Raw genomic sequence first — 21,107 nt, forward strand, 5'->3', positions numbered from 1 at the left:
CCTCCCCCCCCCCCAAACAATTTTTTCCCCTTATTTCTTTCTCAGAGCCTTTTTCGGCTTAAAAAATATTTGGCAAATTCCAGAGTCTATATTAAAAGAAAAAATACTTCAGATTGACAACATCTTTCACACGTTCACCGTATTTGTTGTCAGAGTGTGTAACAGTGTAAGGGCTATCTTTTAAGCTGCATTTAAATATATGCTGTTATGTAATGAAGCTTTTTTTTCCCCGGATGCTATAAGCACTAATAAGCTTAGCCATAGTATGAGGTGAAAACAAGTTTTAAAGTCAAATTTATAAGTCAAGAAATGCCAGAATGAGGTTGGAAAACCGAATAATTAGCTGCGCTGAAAGTATCAACTTTGCAAAATAAAATTAGCTACTAAATACCATCAACTAGAACATCAAAAGGAACAAACCGGTCAAAGTAAAGTTACAGTAGCATATATGTATGGGAGCATGGGAGGTGGGGGCTTGATTTATACCATTCCTGTGATTTGAGACTAGTGACTACAGAGTAAATCACCAGACTTTTCCAGGCTTCTTTTACTGATGTATTTTTCAAACGAGCTAGCTCCAAGCCACATTAGTCATCGTAGTCCAATAATCACTACATGGATTAGAAGCACCAGTTAAAATCCAGGTCTAAGACCCCAGCCAGTATAGACCTTTGAAATCAGTAATACCAGAAAGGGTGACACCTGGGAATCTGGACCCTTGACGTCCCCCTCTGATGATTTTAATAGATACTGAAGTTTGAAGCCCCTGAAGAACTCTGCAGTTGTCTACCAACAGAGATGTGCCACCCTGGGAGTGACAAGGGCTATCTGCCAACCTCCATTCACAGGGATGGGAATCTTTTCTAGATTCCATCAACAGCGGTCCAGAAAAAGCTCCCAGGAAGGCCCTCCACCCCCACCCCTACCCCAATGCCCAACCTTACCACCCCCATCTGCCCAGAAACCACTAAGACTAATCTCATCATAATTTTTATCCCTGTTTACACCAGTCACCACCGGAAGCCCAGACCTGTTGAGACAACCCTGGGCTCCCAAACCACTCCATGCTCCCTTCTGATCCCATCTCCCACCCCTCCCCATATTAAACACGTGATCCTCTTGGTCAATCATCAGCAAAATCACTGGCATCTTCAACTCTTGCATCTTCTACTCCAAATAGCTCCTTCACCTTCCTGTACCAGCAACGACTGGCTCTTCCCGAGAACAGATTCCCCTGCAGACCTCTGCAGGGGTGGTTGTTTTCTCCCCTTTGTCCCTCATAAACTAGCTCTTCCCTGGTGCTCCTTCTTCATTATAATTCCTGGAGATTTTATATACACACATACACATGCTTCTACCTATCCATGCCTTAGTTCTGTGACCTGTCCTCCATTATCTTGTCTTCCACCCACTTTAGCCACCACCATAGTCAAGCAGCAACTCTTTAAAATCTTCATTTCAAACACCCCATTCTGGCCACCACCCTTCTCCTCTGTGAATTTACTGTCACACATATTACATCAAAACATGTGATAAACCCAAGAGTGTTAATTATTGCTGCTTTGATAAGATCTTATGACTTTTACAAAAGTTAAGAGAAAGTGTATTTGTACAGTCTTTTGTAGCTACCCACAAGTTAGTCGTTTCCAGGGCTCTTTATTTCTACCTGCAAAGAGAATATACAGTCTGGAGTCATATCTTTCTGGCCTAAAGAACTTGCCTTACTATATCTTGAAAGATAAGTCTGTAATCAATAGATTATCTCTGTCTTTGTTTATATGAGAATATCTTTATTTTACTTTCATGTTTGAAGGATAGTTTTAGATATAAAATTTAATACAGAATTTGGCGGTGAGTTTTTGCTTTGAACATGTAACTCCACTGTTCTGTGACTACCATTCTCTTTTCAATTATTTAATTAATACACTTTATTTTTTAAAGCAGTTTTAGGTTCGCAGCAAAACTATACCCTTATCCTCACAGATGCACAACTTCCCCCACTATCACCATTCCCCATCATGGTGGTAAATTTGTTACCATTGATGAACCTACTACATGGACACATCAGCTTATACTACATGGACACATCAGCTTATATTACCATTCACTGTGGGTGCACATTCTATGGGCTTTGAAAAATGTATAATGACATGTGTTCACCATTGTTGTATCATACAGAATAGTTTCATTGCCTTAATATCCTCTGTGCTCTGCTAATTCATTCTTTTCCCCCACCCCCACTCCCAACTCCTGGGGCAACCATTGATATTTCTACTGTCTCCACAGTTTTGCCTTTTCCAGAAGATCAGAGTTGGAATCATATAGTATGCAACCTTTTCAGAGTGGCTTCTTTCACTTAGTAATATATATTTTAGGTTCCTCCATGTCTTCTGATGGTTTGGTAGCTCACATCCCCTTCACACTGAATAACATTCTTTTGTACCACAAAAGGTATGCAATACCCCTATGTCCCACAACTTATCCATCTACTAACCTACTGCGGGATATCATGGTTGCTTCCAGGTTATGGCTATTATGAATAAAGATGTTAAAAACATCTGTTTGCAGATTTTTGTGTGGATGTAAGTTTTCAATTTGCTTGGGTAAATACCAAGGAGTGCAATTACTAAATCATATAGTAGAACTATGTTCAAACTTTTTAGCTTTGAGAGAGAGAGAGAGAACGAATGGTGGAGGGGCATAGAAAGAGACACAGAATCCAAAGCGGGCTCCAGGCTCTGAACTGTCAGCATAGAGTCTGACGCAGGGCTTGAACCCACTAACCCGGAAATCAAGACCTGAGCCAAAGTCGGACACTCAACCAACTGAAGCTGCCCAGGGATCCGAGTATGTTTAGTTTTGTAAAACAAAACAAAAACAAAACAAAACAACAAAAACCATCAAACTATCTTCCAAAGTGGCTGTGACATTTTGCATTCCTGCCAGCAATAAATGGAAGTTCCTGTTGCTACATATCCTTACCAGCATTTGGTGGTGTCAGTGTTTTGGATGTTGGCCATTCTAATAGGTGTGTACTGATACCTCACTGTTGTTTTGCCATTCTCCAGTGGCATATGATATTGAACATCTTTTCATATGTTTACTTGCCATCCGTGTATCTTCTTGGCTGAGGGGTCTGTTCAGTCTTTTGCCTAAATTTTGAGCTGTTTGTTTTCTTACTATTGAGTTTTAAGAGTTCTCTGTATATTTTGGATAACAGTCCTTGATCAGATATATGTCTTTTACAAATATTTTCTCCCAATCTGTGCTTGTCCTCTCATTTTCTTGACACTGTTTTTCCCAGAGCAGTTTTTAATTTTAACGGAGTCCACATTATCTTTTTCTTCTTTTTTAAAGAGAATCTCAAGCAGGCTCTAAGCTCAGCACAGAGCCCAACGCAGGGCTGGATCCCACAACCCTGGGAGCTGAAATCAAGAGTCGGCGCTCAACGAACTGAGCCACCCAGGAGCCCTAGGTGTTCAACTATTTCTTTCATGGATTATGCCTTTGGTGTTGTATCTAAAAAGGCATCATTATACCCCAGGTCATCAAAGTTTTCTCCAATATTATATTACAGGAGTTTTATTGCTTTGTGTTTTACATTTAGGTCTATAACCCCATCTGAGTTAATTTTTGTGTGGGGTGTAAGGCCTGTGTCTGGATTCATTTTTTTGCATGTGGATGTGCAGTTGTTCCAGCACCCTTTGTTGAAAAAACTATCTTTGCTCCATTGTCAATGACCAACTGACTGTACCTTTTGTGGGTCCATTTCTGGGCTCTCTATTCTGTTCCATTGATCTACCTGTCTCTTCTTTCACCAATACCATATTGTCTTGATTACTGTAGCTTTATAGTCAGTCTTGAAGTTGCATAATGTCATCTTCCAACTTTGTTCTTCAGTTATCAAGTTGGCTATTCTGGGTCTTTTGCCTCTCCATATAAATTTCAGAGTCAGTTTGTCAATATCCACAAAATAATCTGCTGGGATTTTTACTGAGATTATGTTGAATCCATAGATTAAGTTGAGAAGAACTGACATCTTGACAATATTGAGTCATTCTATCTGTGATCATGGAATACATCTCTATTCATTTAGTTCTTTTATTCCATATATCAGAGTTTGGTAGTTTTCCTCAGATACATCTCATATATATTTTGTTAGACTTATACTTAAGTACTTTATTTGGGGAAGGGGAGGATGCTTCCATAAATGATATTGTCTTCAGTTTCAAATTCCATTGTTCATTGCTAGTATACAGGAAAGTGGCTGACTTTTACATATTAACTTTGTATTCTTTTTTTTTTTTAATTTTTTTTTTAAATGTTTTATTTATTTCTAGGAGAGAGAGAGAGAGACAGCGTGAGCAGGGGAGGGTCAGAGAGAGAGGCAGTCACAGACTGAAACAGGCTCCAGGCTCTGAGCCGGCAGTCAGCACAGAGCCCGATGCGGGGCTTGAACCCACGAACCCCGAGATCATGACCCGAGCGAAAGTCGGACGCTTAACCACCTAAGCCACCCGGGCGCCCCTTAACTTTGTATTCTTAATCTAACTATAATTGCTTACTAGTTCCAGTTTGTTTTTGTCTTTTACTGATTCTTTTGGGTTTTCCGCATAGACAATCATATCATCTGCAAGAAAAGAGTTTTACTTCTTCCTTCTCAGTGTATTTTTCATTTCCTTTTCTCATCTTACTGCGTTAGGACTTCTGGTACTACATTAAAAAGCAGTTGTGAAAAGGAACATCATTGCTTTGTTCCTGACCTCAGCAGGGAAGCTTTGATGTTCTCAGTCAAGATGAAGTTCTTTTCTATTCCTAGTTTGCTGAGTTGTTGTTTTTGTTGTTGTTATCATGAATATGTATTCGATTTTGTGAAATGCTTTCTCTGCATCCATTGATAGGATCACATAATTTTTCTTTAGTTTGTTAATGTGATGGATTATTTAATTGATTTTTGAATGTTCACCTAACTTTGTATGCTGAGGTAAATTCCACTTGGTCAGAGTGTATAATTCTTTTTATACAATCCTTGATTCAATTTGGTAATATTTTGTTGAGGATTTTTGCATATATGTACATAAGAGATATTGGTCTGTAGTGTTATTTTCTCGTAATGTCTTTGCCTGGTTTCAGTAACAGGGTAATTTGGCCATATATAGTGAGTTAGGAAGTATTCCCTCTACTTCTATCTTCTGTAAGAGATTGTAGAGAATTGGCATGATTTCTTCCTTAAATGTTTAGCAGAATTCACCTGTGAATTCACTCAGGTCTGGTGCTTTCTACTTTGGAACATTAATTATTAATACAATTTATTTCACAGATAAAGGCCTATTCAGATTGTCTATTTCCTCTTATATGACCTTTGACAGATTGTGTCTTTCAAAGAATTGGTCAATTTCATCTAGGTTATCAAATTTGTGGGCATAGAATTGATCATAATTTTCTTAATAAGAGAGGTATTGAAGTATCTTGTAACAATGGAATAATGTAATTGTAATAATGGATTCATCTATTTATCTTTGGAGTTCTATCAGTTTTTGCCTTGTGTACCTTGACACACTGTAGTTAGGTTCATACACATTCAGGAATGTTATGTCTTTGGAGAGTATTGACCCCTTTATCATTATGTAATGCCCTCTTTATTCCTGATCACTTTCCTTACCCTGAAGTCTATTCTGTCTAAAATTAATATAGCTATTCCTGCTTTATTTTGATTAGTTAGCATGATATATCTTTCTCCATCCCTATATGTGTCTTTATATTTAAAATGAGTTTCTTGTAGGGAACATATGGTTGGGTCTTGCTTTTTAGACCACTGGTATTTAGAGTAATTATTGATATATTTAGATTAATATCTACCATATTTGTTACTGTTTTCTCTTTGTTGTAATCATTCTTTGCTCCTTTTTTTTTTTGTCTTCCATACTTTTTCTACATTTTGGAGTTTTTGTTTTGTTTTAAGTGAGCTTCACACCCAGTGCAGAGCCAAGTGAGGGGCTTGAACTTATGACCCTGAGATCAAGACCTGAGCTGGGATGAAGAGTCAGACACTTAACCAACTGAGCTACCCATGTACCCCTACATTTGGGAGTTTTAACTGAGCATTTATATAATGCCATTTTCTCTCCTTTCTTAGAATATCAATTCTACGTCTTTTTAAACTTTTTTTTAGCGGTTGCCCTACAGAATGCAGTATATATTTATAACTAATCCAAGGCCACTTTCAAATAAAACTATACCACTTCACAGATAATGCAAGCAACAGAATATTCCTAATTCCTTTCTTCCATCTATCATTGCTGTCATTCATTTCACTTATACTTAAGGACACACACACACACACACACACACACACAAATTGATACATTTTACCTATTATTTTGAGCAAACTGTTCCCTATGAGGTCAATTAAGAATAAGAAAAATAAGCTTTTATTTTATTTTCACCAATGCTCTCCCTTCTTTGATGTAAATGGGAGTTTCTTTTTTTTTTAATATATTTTATTTATTTCTGAGAGAGAGAGAAAGAGCGTGAGCAGGGGAGGGTCAGAGAGAGAGGGAGACACAGAATCTGAAGCAGGCTCCAGGCTCTGAGCTAGCTGTCAGCACACAGCCTAAAGTGGGGGCTCAAACCCACAAACCGTGAGATCATGACCTGAGCCAAAGCCAGATGCTTAACCGACTGAGCCACCCAGGTGCCCCCGAGTTTCTGACATACCATTTTCCTTTTCTGAAGAACTTCTTTTAACATTTCTTGCAAGGCAAGTCTAGTGACAACAAATTCCCTCAATTTTTGTTTGAGAAGTCTATTTCACCTTCACTTTTGAAAGATATCTTCCAAGGGCATAGAATTCTAGGCCTTGTAGGGCCCTTGGCTGGCTCAGTCAGTGGAACATGCAACTCCTGATCTCAGTGTTGTGAGTTTGACCCCCCATGTTGGATCCAGAGATTACTTTAAAAATAAACAAAACTTTGGGGCACCAGGTAGTCAGTTGGTTAAGCATCCAACTTTGGTTCAGGTCATGATCTCACAGCTTGTGGATTTGAGTCCCACATTAGGCTCTGTGCTGACAGCTCAAAGCCTGGCGCGTGCTTCGGATTCTGTCTGTCTGTCTGTCTCTCTGCTCATCCCCCACCCATACTCTGTCCTGTCCCTCAAAAATAATAAATAAAAAACATTTTAATAAACAAAAACTTAAAAATCTGTATTTCTCAGCTTCTTTCTTTTAACACTGAAAATTTCACAGCATTCTGTTTTTGCTTACAGAGTTTCTATGGAAAAATCAGATATATTTCTTTGTTCCTCTATAGGTAACTTTTTTTTTTTTTTGCTTCTTCCAAGATTTTTTTTCTTACCTCTGATTTTCTGAAGTCTAACAATAGTATGCCTAGGTGTTGTGAGGTTTCTTGGCATTACCTTACTTGGTGTTCTTCAAGATTCCAGGATCTCTGGTTTGGTGTCTCAGATTAATTTGGGAACGTTCTCAATCTTTATTGCTTCAAATATTTCTTCTGATTCTTTCTCTTTCTTTTCCTTCTGGTATTCTCATTATGCATATGTTACATCTTTAATAGTTGTTTCACAGTTCTTGTATATTTTCCTGTCTTTTTGCTTTTCAGTTTTGAAAGTTCTCATTGTCATATGTTTAAGCTCAGAGATTCTTTCCACAGCCATGCCCATCAAAGACAGTCTTCATATCTCTTAGAATATTTTCTATCTGTAGCATTTTTTTATTCTTTCCTAAATTTTCTATCTCTCTGCTTACATTATCCATCTGTCCTTGTGTGTTGCTTACTTTTTCTTTTAAAGTCCTTAGCATATTATTTATAGTTTTAAAATTCTCGGTCTGATAATTCCAACGTCCCTGCCATATCTGACTCTAGCTCTAATGCTGCTCAGTTTTTTTCAAACCGTGTTGTCTTTCAGTATGCCTTGTAATGCTTTCTTGAAAAACAAACATGGTGTGCTGGTTAAGAACTGCAGTAACCAGGCGTGGAGAAATGTACAGGCAGTGGAAGCATACTATAGCTCTATGGTTAGATCTAGTCTTTTGGTGAGCCTGTCTCCCAAACTGTGAACTTCATCAGTGGTTCTCAGGGTTCTTCCTCTTCCTTAGATAGGACAGGATGACTACAGGGAGCTGCAATTGAGGATTTCCCTTTCCCTAAGTAAATGCTCTAGATAAGACAGTTTCTTCTGAGGGCAGGTCTTGTTAAGAACAGAATGCTCTGACATATTTCAAAAAGTTACTTTTCCCTCCCCATACCAGAAGCACAGGGGAATTTTTCTCCAATATTCACTGTGAGAGCTTTGTGGAGCTTCTTAAGTTAAAACTCATAAAACTGTGGTGTGTCTTTGGTCAATTTCCAGACCTCTGAAATGCTTCTTTTTGACAATTTTGTCCTGTTTAAAGTTAGTTTTTGTGGGAAATTTGTAACCTCTTTACCATACCAGAAATCTTCACACCCCATCCCAAGGACTTAATAGAATTTTTTCTACTGATAGAAATTAAAATTGATGATAATAACACAAACCTAATCAAATGAAAATTATGTCTCTCAAATAATCCCATCTGAATGCATTTATAATCAAATACTGCCTGTCAATTAAAAACTTTCACAAGAGATGGCTTATAAGATGTGATGTGTGGCCGAGTGAAATTTAAAATGTTGAGGGAAAAAAATAAATTTCAAGTTTACACCACTGTGAAATTTGCTTCTTGTTGTAAGAATTTGCATTTCCTCACTTTATCCAGTATCCTTGGCCTGGTGTCAGTTGCTACAGTTGTCCAACCAAGCCTTCCTTCCAATACACTTCAAAACCAAATTTTGTTTCTTACAATTCAGTGGGTTTTTTCCCAACAATTACTTTCTCTTTAAATAGAAGTCTGTCTTGATTTTTACCTAAGATCAAGTTTCCAGCTACCATTTTTCCATTGAGATATAAATGAGACGTGTGAATATTGATTTAAAATTATTGATATGATATAGCAAATTGTCTTTGGAAACAGACAGACTTAGGTTCAAATACCAATAATCAGACTAACTAGGTAAGTATCTCTAGACAAGTTACTTAATATTTCTGCCAACTGCCTCTCTGCAAAATATGTCTAATACCTGCCTCACACAGTTGCAGGAAGGATCAGAAATGATGGCACTTATCTCTACAATTGCTGGGTTATCTACTTACAAAACTACTAGGTAATGTCAGGGTGAAAAGAACCAACAAAGAAAATGGATAAATGAATCATCCTTGCTATGTCCAGCACTCATGGGTGGCCAAATTAACTACTTAAATTTCCTCATCACTCCTTATCCACCAATTAACAATGACGTGACCTTCTCTTTTATCCCCCTTTTCATTAACTGAGAGAGTTCTACACGGTACAATATTCTAACACATACCACACACTAGGGAACATAACAGTTTCCTACAAAGTTGCATTCAAATTTTATTTTTTGGGGCATCTGGGTGGCTCAGTCGGTTGAGCGTCCAACTTCAGCTCAGGTCATAATCTCACGGTTTGTGAGTTTGAGCCCCGTATTGGGCTCTTGTGTTGAAAGCTCAGTGTCTGGAACTTGCTTCGGATTCTGTGTGTGTATCTTTCTCTCTATGCCCCTCCCCTGCTTGCACTCTGTCTCTGTCTCACAAATAAACATTTTAAAAATGTTTTTAAATTTTATTTTTTAACATTTTTTGGAGCATTTACTAAGAAATATTATCTGAGAAAAATTTAAGTCCCATAGTTTTTAAATTTATATATTGAACTTTTAAAATTCTCCACCTTTTCTCTGTATAGAGTTCTTTGAAAACCTCGTTACTGTTGAATCTGCTAAAGCACAAGTTTATACAGGTAAACTGTGGAAATGATATCAGGAGATCTACAAACCCCCTCGAGTCCATCTGGACACCACAAGTTAGAATACCTACCCTCTGCTGGAAAATCCTTCTGCAATACAAATATTTACCTTCTAAATCTGAGTGAATTAGTACACCTGGATTTCCATAAGTCTAGATTCCTTAAACTGAGGCAGCCCAGAATTACAAATGAAATGCAAATCACTATAATTATCACAATGGTGGAACAACTGATTTGGAGTCAAAATGTTGCCACCATTTATTTTCTGTTCTACAATGGAACGTATCAATCCCTTTGGATCCGAGCTCTCCTACCTATAAAATAAGGAAATAACCTTCATTCTCCACACATCTCAAGATAGTTATGAGGTAAGAAAGAAAGAGCTAGCCGTTCCTTGTACACTATAAAGTGATGAGAGGAGTCCATTAGAATTGCTTACCCAGATGCTAAAAACATCCTCTGCTGTTGCATGTTTACCTCATGTGAGTGTTTCTCAACCTATAGGTATGAAATGAGATGAAGAAGAAAGCCCAGAATTGTCTGGTGCCTCATGCCAGAGCTCTTGGAACACCTGGCTATACGTGATCTGTCCACATGTGGTCTCTCTCTGGTGGCCTAAGCCCCTCGAGTCATCTCTATATTTCCTGTGCCAGACACAAAGTGGATGTTCAGTAAATACTGTTGCATGAATGATGAACAAAAGGACAGCATATGTGAAATGAGCAAACGGAACTCCTGTAGCACCTTGGGCTCCCTCATGGTCCTCCTATCTCCTAGTTTTCAGGAGCTGGAACTTCAGGCCCCAGTCACTATCCCGAAGATAGTGGAGAGCAAAATCTATACCACTTTGTGCAACCTACTGGATTGGGCCCTTGAGAGGTGCATGTGCAGGTATGTGAGAACCACTATTTGTCACAATTTGTAAATTTCCAGGTTGAGAAGAGAGGAAAACTCACACCCTTTATAAAGATCTGAAGGGGCGCCTGGGTGGCTCAGCCTGGGGGGCTCAGTCAGTTGAGCATCTGCTTCAGCTCAGGTCATGATCTCATGGTTCATGGGTTCAAGCCCCGCATTGGACTCTGTGCTGACAGCTAAGGGCCTGGAGCCCGTCTTCCGATTCTGTATCTCCCTCTCTCTGACCCTCCCCTGCTCATGCTGTCTCTCTCTCTCTCTCAACAATAAATAAAACATTAAAAAAAAAAAAAAGATCTGGAAACTGACAGGAAAAGAGGGACTGTGCTGCTTGCAGATGCATAAAAAGCATAACCCATATTACAGAATGCTACAAGATCTAATGTCACAATCCTTCATTCCCTTGAAAATGTGGTAGAAATTACTATATATACCAACTCCTCAAACAAGTACATTTCTATATCCAATATAATTAATCTTTTACCCTTTCTGTGACTGTTTCTAACACACATGATAACTTTAATGGAGTGAAACAATATTACACAGATGTCCAAATTCTACTTTAAAAAGTAACTTTTAGCTTGTTGCCATAATTGGCTATTGCATGAAGAAAACTATTAATAAAAATTACTTTTTTTGGTGTTTGCAATGTACTGGGTCACATACTCCATACCCATGATCTCATTTCATCCTCATAGCAATCCTGTGAGGTAGATATGATAGCTATTTCCATTTGCTAAATGAGAAAAGCACTTGAAATCACACCACTAGCAAATGGCAGAATAGAGATCTGAACCATGTATTCAGACTCTAAAGTTCACATTAACTGTTAAGTACATCAAATAAGGTGTAAATAATAATAATATTAATAATCTTTTAGTTGGAGCCTAAAACAGAAAGAATTTTAACACTGTCTAGGAAATGAATAAATCCCTGTACTCAGCTGAAATCACCCAAACAAAATACAAGGGCTTTTATGCAAGAATTGAATGTAAAGAAGCTAACTGCTTAACAGGAACTCAGTACAATTTCCTTGATACAGTTTAGCAAACGTTTTAAGCCAATCTTGGGGTGCCTGGGTGGCTCAGTTAAGCAAATGTTTTAAGCCAATCTGGGCTATAATACCATACTCACAGAGAATTTTGAACCAATACTAGTTTCCTAATATACCCTGCAGTTTAACAACTGCTAAGGACTACTCACATAAACCTGGAAAAACTTACTTCTCCCTTCAAACCTTTGTGTTCCTAGTGCAAACATGACCTTAGCAAACAAGTTCAAACTACTGTAAGCAACGTTCCATTAATTCAGCTGCTATCAGCAGACCTCTCCCTCCACAAAGCAGATGAGTAGCCAAGTCTTAGGCTACCACGAACTTAAGAAGATGAGAGAGAGAGCTCAAATAGAATCTAAAAACATTTATTCAATTTCCTACCTTGGTGGGTGGCAAGAAGCTTCTAAGCTAAATTTACATGCCATTCAATCTCAATTTTCATCCTCATGTTTATGGCTTTCCAGGTTAGATTAATGGAAATTTCATTTCTGCATTAAGATCATAACATTATCCACAAAAGAAAGATATCATATGTGGATGACTGGGGTTAAACAGGCCCAAAATGGAGTCATGTAAGCCAAGCCCTACAGTATCAAAACCAAGTCTTAATTACAGTGTCAGCCTCTGCCAGAAATGGAATCTTAAACCAATCAGGAATCATCTGGTTAACATTAGTGATGTAATTTGTCTGACAGACCCCTGCCTCCCCTAAAGGAAAGTGACCTTGCCAATACCAATCCACTTTTTGCTAATATAGCTTCTTTGTTCCCACTCCCCTCTGCTTAAAAATGTCTTTTCCTTTCATACAGTTCTGCAGAGCTCCTTTCTGCCTGCTAGATGCAGTGCTGCCTGATTCATGAATCACTGAGTAAAGCTAATAAGACCTTTACTTTTTTTTTTTTTTTTAATTTAAGAAAGAAGAGAGCACAAGTGAGCAGGGGACAGAGGGGTTGAGGGAGAGAGAGAATCTTAAGCAGGTTCCATGCTCAACGTGGAGCCTAATGCGGGGCTCAATCCCACAACGCTGGGATCATAACCTGAGCTGAAATAAAGAGTCATATGTTCAACCAACTGAGCCACCCAGGCGTCCCAACCTAATAAAATCTTTAAATTTTACTTTCTTTGAATTTTGTTTTTTAACACTGGGTAGGAGAAGTGATAAGAGTTTTGGCTGTAAACACCATCAGGATCCAGATCTACATTTTTCTTTTAATTAATGTACAAGAAATTATGGGCTGGATATTGCCATTGGAGGGCATCCTAACTATACCCAACTACATGGAGCTCACTTAAAAGTCACCTTCAGAATAATCCCCATCCTGTGTGTACTCCACTCCAACATTTTACTACACCAAAAGTATAAGTAAATTTTTAAAATTGACCTTTCCTTGTTGCCAAAAGGGAACAAGATCATTTTTTTCTCCCTCTTTTTTCTTAGAGCATTTAAAAAAAAAAAAAAACACCTAGGATTTATAAATCTTTCCTCTGTCCCTTTGGTAAGTATGCAAATCTTTTTAAAGGCTAAATAAGCTAGCTGCAGAACTCAAGAATGTTTCTCTGAGAGTCCTAGAAGCCAACTCTTTTATTTATTTATTTATTTTAGTTAGTTAGTTATTTAGTTATTTATTTATTTTATTTAGTTTGAGAGAGTGTGAGCAAGGAAGGGGAGAGGGAGGGAGAATACTAAACAGGCCAGCAGAGAGCCCAAAATGCGGCTCACTTGGGGCTCAATCTCACCATAAGATCATGACCTGAGCCAAATCAAGAATCAGATACCTAAGTGACTGAGCCACCCAGGCACCCCAAAGCCATCTCTTTAAAGAATTTGTCAAATTCAACACCTGAAAAACAAATAATCCAATGAAGAAATGGGCAGAAGACGTGAATAGACACTTTTCCAAAGAAGACATCCAGATGGCCAACAGACACATGAAAAGATGCTCAACGTCACTCATCATCAGAGAAATACAAATCAAAACCACACTGAGATACCATTTCACACGGGTCAGAGTGGCTAAAATTAACAACTCAGGAAACAACAGATGTTGCCGAGGATGTAGAGAAACGGGAACCCTCTTGCACTGTTGGTGGGAATGCAAACTGGTGTAGCCACTCTGGAAAAGTGTGAAGGTTCCTCAAAAAATTAAAAATAGAGCTACCCTACAAATCAGCAATAGCACTACGAGAAATGTATCCAAAGGATACAGGAGTGCTGATTCATAGGGGCACATGTACCCCAATGTTTATAGCAGCACTTTCAACAATAGCCAAACCATGGAAAGAGCCCAAATGTCTATCAACTGGAGAATGGATAAAGATGTGGTTTATATATACAATGGAATACTACTTGGCAATGAGAAAGAATGAAATCCTGCCATTTGCAAAAAACAACATGGATGGAACTGGAAGGTATTATGCTAAGTGAAATAAGTCAGTCAAAGAAAGACAGATATCATATTTTCACTCATATGTGGATCTTGAGAAACTTAACAGAAGACCATGGAGGAAGGGAGGGGGAAAATAGTTTCAAACAGAGAGGGAGCCAAACTCATAAGAGACTCTTAAAACACAGAGAACAAACTGAGGGTTGATGGTGGGGGCAGGGGACAGGGAAAAATGGGTGATGGGCATTGAGGAGGGCACTTGTGGGGATGAGCACTGGGTGTTTTATGTTAAGGGATGTATTACGGGAATCTACATCTGAAAACAAAAGCACACTGTATACACTGTATGTTAGTTACCTTGACAACAAATTATGTTAAATAAATAAATAAATAAATAAATAAATAAATAAATAAATAAATAAATGTAAATACCAAAGAAGACAGTGCCTCAGCTCCCTGTCGGGGTAGGAGTTTAGCCTACACACCTCTCTTACCTGCACAAAGAGATTAAAGATGTTTTACTTTACCTTCAGATGAAGGCAATTAATTAGTACAGATGACCACCAGAACTACCAGGTGAACTTAGGATGAATTATGAAAGCATGTACATCAAATGCTGTCAAGTCTTCTTAAAGATTACCATTAATCTTGAGACTTTATATGTAATGATTATAAATGGCAGAATTTCTTTTTTGCTTTTGTAATCTCATTAGCAGATTCCTTGTGATGTATCCCAGCCTAGGTTAATGCTCATTCAATAATAAAACTAGTTTCTTTCATTACATATTTGTGAAGATCATTTCTTAGGTCGGCAGATTTTATTTTCCCCAACATAAATGTGTGGAAATTCTACTCCCTACTGGGCCACCTTACTGCCACTTTCCTGACTTTGATGGCTCCCTCAATACAAGAATTTAAAAAATTACTCCCTAACAAGAGTTTTTAGGGATTTAGCCCATTCCTGTCATCTGAGTGCCAGATACTCCTGTATCACTGCCTCTGTGACACCTCCACTTGGATTATTTCAAAGACATATTTTCCAAAAACTGATATCATGTTCTTCCTCCAGGGTTTCCTATCACAGAAGCACAAGCTGGAAAATGAAGAATTAGCCCTGACAGCTCCCTCTCCTTTCTCGCCCCAGAGTGAACATATTATCACGCGCTATTGATCCTACTTCTTAAATAGCTCTCAAATCCATCGACTTTTGCCTCCATTGAGGAGCCAAAGTGATTTTTTAATAACACAGACCCACTGATGGTACTATCATGACTGAAAATTTTCAATGGCTTCCCACCATTCTTAGGATAAGCCTTAAATCCTTGGTATGACCTAGGAGGCCTGCGTGGTCTGACCCCTGCCCACCTCTTCAATCTCATCTTCCTGACTCTCTCTCTCTCTCTCTCTCTCTCTCTCTCTCTCTGCCCTCCAGCCCCAACCAGGAGCTTGAGGACTGAGACTATGACTATTTGTTTATGCTATATCCCTATCACAGTGCCTAGCATATAATATACGCAAAATAAATGTATATTGAAAAATAATGTTGATAAAACAACTGCAGCATCCTAAATGGAAGGCAAATAAACATTAACTAAATTATTCATGGTGAAGGAAAACATTGTCCTTATACATTTGTACCCTAGGTTGCTAACACAGGGTGTGGACCATAGTGGAGCTACAAAATGTTTGCTAAATCATTTTGCAAACCAGAGACAATATGATGAAACAAAACCCTGGCACTCAGTTTCTATTTAGCTTTGTAGTGCAAATTACCAATGCCAATCACATCTCATATTTAGGTATTTATCCCTCCTCTCATCCCCAATCTCCATCCTGTAGGCAACCAGAGGTCTAAGCACACGTTTGAAGAAGGAGTTTGGACTCCAATCAGAACTGGAAAGTAGATATGGTTTGTGGAGCTGACTATAAATAACCCAAGTCTGGGGAGCACTACTGCTCTTAGGGTTAGACCCCTACTTACACTGTGTGTTTGACTTGGGCAACATTCATCCTTTGGCCACACAGGTCTGTCAGTAACTACAAGACACAGCTGCTCCTATTCTCGAGGCTTCGCACATGCCCTTGCCTCTCCCTGGTAGCTCTTTGCCCAGTTTAACTTCAACTCAGTCCTTAAAGGTCTCAGCAAAACCTTCCCTGTCTCTCCTCACTCCCTCCTCCTGCCAAATGGCCTCATTATACATTCTCATAGCACCCTCTACCGTCCTCCAGAGTATGTGCTACAACTGTCATTGATATTTCGTTTGTAATTCTTTCTGTCTCCATTGTTAGACTCATAAGCAACCCAACCACAAGACTGTGTCTATTTTGACCATAACTATATCCCAAACACCTAGCACATCGCTGGTAGAGAGTTTCTATGTTCAATGAATACCTCTAAATGAAGGAATGAATGAAATACATAGATAAGCACTAGTTTTTGGAGTACATTGAATTGGCTCTGCCCTTACTGGCTCTGTGCCTTTGTATAAATTTCTTAACATCTATAAGCCCATTTCTTTCTCTATAAATAAAGATAACTGTTCCTACTTTATAAGATTATTGTGAGAATTGAATAATCTAATAAAATGCTTAGTATGAACTCCGGCACATAATACTCAATGAATGTTAACTATTATTATTCTTGAAAAGTGGAGGAAAAGAGCAATTCATATGTTAGGGAAGGTACATTCATTCCATGCTCTTGACTAAAACACAAACACAGCTCCTTTATACAAACATATAGTTGCAACTCTGAATGAAATATTTTAAGTATACTATAGGAATGGTATTATCCAAAAGAACTCTGAAGAAGAGAACACAGGGAATAACTTCTCTGACACCAGCTGCAGCAACTTCCTTCAAGATACATCTTCTGAGGCAAAGGAAACAAAAGCAAAAAGAAACTATTGTAATTACATCAAAATAAAAGCCTTCTGCACCGTGAAGGAAAGAACACAACTAAAAGTCAACCCATTACTGAATGCGAGAAAATATTTGCAAATGACATATCTGAGAAAGGGTCAGTATCCAAATATATGAAGAATTTATAAAACTCAATACTCGGAAACCAAATAGCCCAAATAAAGAATGGGCAGAAGACATGAGCAGACATTTCTCCAAAGACACCCAGATGGCCAACAGACTCATGAAAAGATGCTCAACATCACTCATCATCAGGGAAATGCAAATCAAAACTACAATGAGATGTTAACTCACACCTGTCAGAATGGCTAAAATCAAAAACAAAAGAAACAAGTATTGGTGAGGATATGAAGAAAAAGAAAACCCTCTTGCACTGTTGGCAGGAATGCAAGCTACTGCAGCCACTGTAGAAAAGAGTACGGAGGTTCCTCAAAAAATTAAAAATAGAGCAACCCTACAATCCAGTAATCGCATTACTGGGTATTTACTCAAAGACTATAAAAACACTAATTCAAAAGGACATATGCCTCCCTATGTTTATTGTAACATTACTTACAATAGCCAAATTATGGAAGCAGCCCAAGTGTCCATCAATAGATGATGGGATAAGATGTGGTATATATATACAATGGGGTGTTATTCAGCCATAAAAAAGAATGAAATCTTGCCGTTTGCAACAACATGGATGGAGCCAGAGAGTAGAATACTAAGCAAAGTAAGTCAGAAAAAGACAAATACCAAGTTTTTGTTTGTTTCAAAAAAGACAAACAAATGGAGTCCCCGGGTGGCTCAGTCATTTAAGCATTTGACTCTTGGTTTTAGCTCAGGTCATGGTCTCATGGTTTGTGAGTTCAAGCCCCACGTCCAGCTCTGTGTGGGCAGTGCAAAGCCTGAATGGGATTCTCAAGCTCATGCTCGCTCTCTCCCTCTCTCAAAATAAATAAATAAACTTAAAGAGAGAGAGAGAGAAACTAAAAAAAAAAAAAAAAAAAAAAGACTCTATAGAGAACAAACAGATGGTTACCAGAGGGGAGGTGTATGCGGGAGGGGTATGAATAGGTGAAGGGAATTAAAAGTACATTTATCTTACGAACCTCAAGTAATATACAGAATTGTTGAATCACGTTATCTACACCTGAAACTAATACAACACTGTATGTTAACTGTACTGGAATTAAAATTTTTAAAAATCAAGAAAAAAAGTTTTAAGTAAAAAAGAAACCTAAATAGATCTGTTTATAAAGCCAAGACTGTTTTTGGATGTGGAGTGATCATGCATTTATACGGCTTGCACACTCTTGTGTACAGCATCAGGTCCTTTCAAAGCAAAACCCATCAGCGATCCATTACCGCAAGGCAGTGCGTTCCAGACCTGGGCTTCAGAGCCTAGAGGACCCAGTCCAGCTGTGCTGACGGTGGCCCAGGACATGCAGATAAAACACTAGGCTTTTGCTTGAGGATAAGTGCCGTTTCCTCCCAGTAGGAAACTGCCTTCATGAGAAAATGTCCCTTTGTTCCAGTGCTGTCCGGCATCCTAAGAGACCCTCCCTTTAACATTGTTTCTGTTCTCAGATTCTCCAAATGTAGACACATCATTTGACTTTCTCTGAGCCTCAGTTTCTTCCTCTGTAAAAATGGAAGTAAAATAGTACTTCCCTCTTGGGTAAATGGCTCAGTATATGCCATAAAATTAACATATGGTAACTACTGTGTTAATGTGTTGACCAGGTTCCTAATCAATCTACAATCCAGAAAAAAAATTACAACAAAGATCCTTTTCAATGGTATAAATGTGTTTTCTTCTCCAAAGACTGTGTTTTCTACAATAAAAGAAATCCCCACCAAGGAATAAAAGGAATGATTCTAATGAAGCTTTAAATGTGGCAAAGGAAAACAATGAAACAAATTAGGTGGTCTTCTGCTTACTGAAAAAGATTTGAAATTCAACAAGACGTAATTTGTGCATATCCATTTTTATAATGCCTCCTTTTAAAGGAAGCTTATCGGGACTACATAAACTGTAGTCAACTGTTAATGTGGAAGCCTTATCACATTGTTTTGGGGGATGGCAGAATGCCATCTCAGAAAACCCTGGCAAGAAGGAGCACTCAGTCTTACTGATCAACCCCGACCAAGGCCCAGTCATGACCCGACTTCTTTTCCCATCTCCACTCCTTCCTAACGTAAGCCTCAGGAGAAATAAAAAGCAGCACTACCTTGGGAAAAAAGTTGGGGGACCTCTGTAGGTTCATAAAACTATATTATGACAAGCCTCCAGATTACCTTTTTAATAATAACTTCTTTAATAAGGACCTCTTCAAAGGCAACCTCCGTACCAGAATGACTAGATTTTACACAGTTCTCAAAGCCTGCCTCCTCCACTTCTTTGTTGCATAACTCCACTGAAAGCACATGAAGATATCACCCACTCTGCTCTTTTGTGGTGAGGAGTAAGAGAGAAAACATTCTGGTGGGTGTTCAAAAACCTAGTTCCCCTCCCTATCCTTCTCAAGATTTCCACCATTTTACTCATTGTATCTCTGGATCATCCAGCTGAGGATCCCTTTTTCCACCTGCCACTTCTGCAGAAACTGACTTCCTCTTTGTTCTCCTCACCACCAACTCTGCCCCTGCTCTAGGTCCATACAGCTTGGGATAGACGTGAAAAGCACTTCCTGACAATTCCACTACGAGAATCAATTATTCGTTCACAAACACGGTGTACATGAAGCCCAGAAGTTACTCCAAAAGTAACTTCTCAACTCTCAAATCACTATACCAAAGGGAAATTAAAGGAGAATTGTGCAGGTACCATTTACTGAGTAACTACTATGTGCCAGACATTGCGGGGGCGGGGGGGAGGGTGCATTCTACAGGCAATCTCATTTACGTTTTACAACAACCTCACGAATGTGGGCGTATTATTCCCAAAATTACAGCAGAGTACACAGGCGCCAAGAGTTAAGGCATTTGCCCAAAGTCGCACGGGCAAGAAGCGTCACGGCAAGGACTGGACGAATAGGCTAATAAAACAGCCCCTGCTGCGGGCGCCCAACAGTCAATACTCTCGCCTGCCGTGCGAAAACGGGATCTCTCTTGCTAGCCCCAGGTCTCTGACACCGGGCGCCAGCGCCACCAGCCTCCAGCGCTGGAGCCCTGGTCACGCGTGCGCTGTGCGGCCTACGTCCGCGGATGCGGATTCGGAGAAAGGGACAGGCCCGAGCTGGGAGCGCACAGCTGGCGCTCGGCACAGCCCGGGCCGGTCACAGCCCCTTCCGGCCGCACACACCGCCGCTGGGACCTCAGCGAAGGCGCCGGCGGCCCTGGGGAAAGCGCCAGAGGCGGAACCGCAGGGTAAATGCTGGCGCTGAGCCTTCCTTCAAAATGAGGGGCGGCGGGCCGCCGGAGGCCCCTCGGGGTCCGCGGCCTCCACACCCGCTTCCCTCCCCTCACCAGGGGCCAAGAGAGCACTCGAGTCAGGACACGCCCGCTCAGCTCCGGGAGCGTCCCTCCGCCCCTCGCCACCAAGGTCGCTTCCTCCCTAGCCCCTACCTGGTCGCCTCAGTGACCATGGTCAATCAACTTCCTCCTCCCGCCTCGGAAGTGACGCGAGACCTCCCTCGCCCAACCCGTGCGGCTCGGTCCAATCCCGGCCTTCAGGCCGCGCATGCGTGCCGCGTTGCGCCCCTCGAGGCGCAGGTAGGACGCGCAGGACTCTGAGGTCAGAAAGGCTGACTCCTCCTAATTACCTTCCTTCCATCTTCTGAAGGGCAATTCGGAAGGTCGCGGTTTGGGTTTCGAGCGCTCTCTCGGTTGGCGTGTTCGGGTCGAGGGTGGGGGACGTGGTCCGGACACTGGAGAATATCTGCTACGGTTATCAAGACTTATTATAAATTATAAAGACATAATTAAAACAGCAAAGAGAAATGAAAAGATCACTGGAAAAGGAAAGGCTAGAGATAAAAACATAGGTTTG

The 21,107-nt window shown here is 39.7% G+C and overlaps 1 protein-coding gene across 2 annotated transcripts in view; it reads right to left on the bottom strand.

The window, feature by feature from the left end:
* The window catches only part of DHRS7B (dehydrogenase/reductase 7B), a 55,753-nt gene extending 35,028 nt beyond the window's left edge, over positions 1–20,725 (bottom strand). For both annotated transcript variants that reach the window (XM_077746838.1, XM_077746837.1), the window contains exon 1: positions 20,684–20,725. In XM_077746838.1, the coding sequence (XP_077602964.1) occupies positions 20,684–20,703 (20 nt within the window). In that variant the 5' untranslated portion in view covers positions 20,704–20,725. The remainder of the gene's footprint in view (positions 1–20,683) is intronic.
* Between the last annotated feature and the right edge of the window lie 382 nt (positions 20,726–21,107).

Source organism: Crocuta crocuta, unplaced genomic scaffold (genome assembly GCF_008692635.1).
Source record: "Crocuta crocuta isolate KB4526 unplaced genomic scaffold, BGI_CrCroc_1.0 scaffold139, whole genome shotgun sequence".
Taxonomy (NCBI): Eukaryota; Metazoa; Chordata; class Mammalia; order Carnivora; family Hyaenidae; genus Crocuta; species Crocuta crocuta.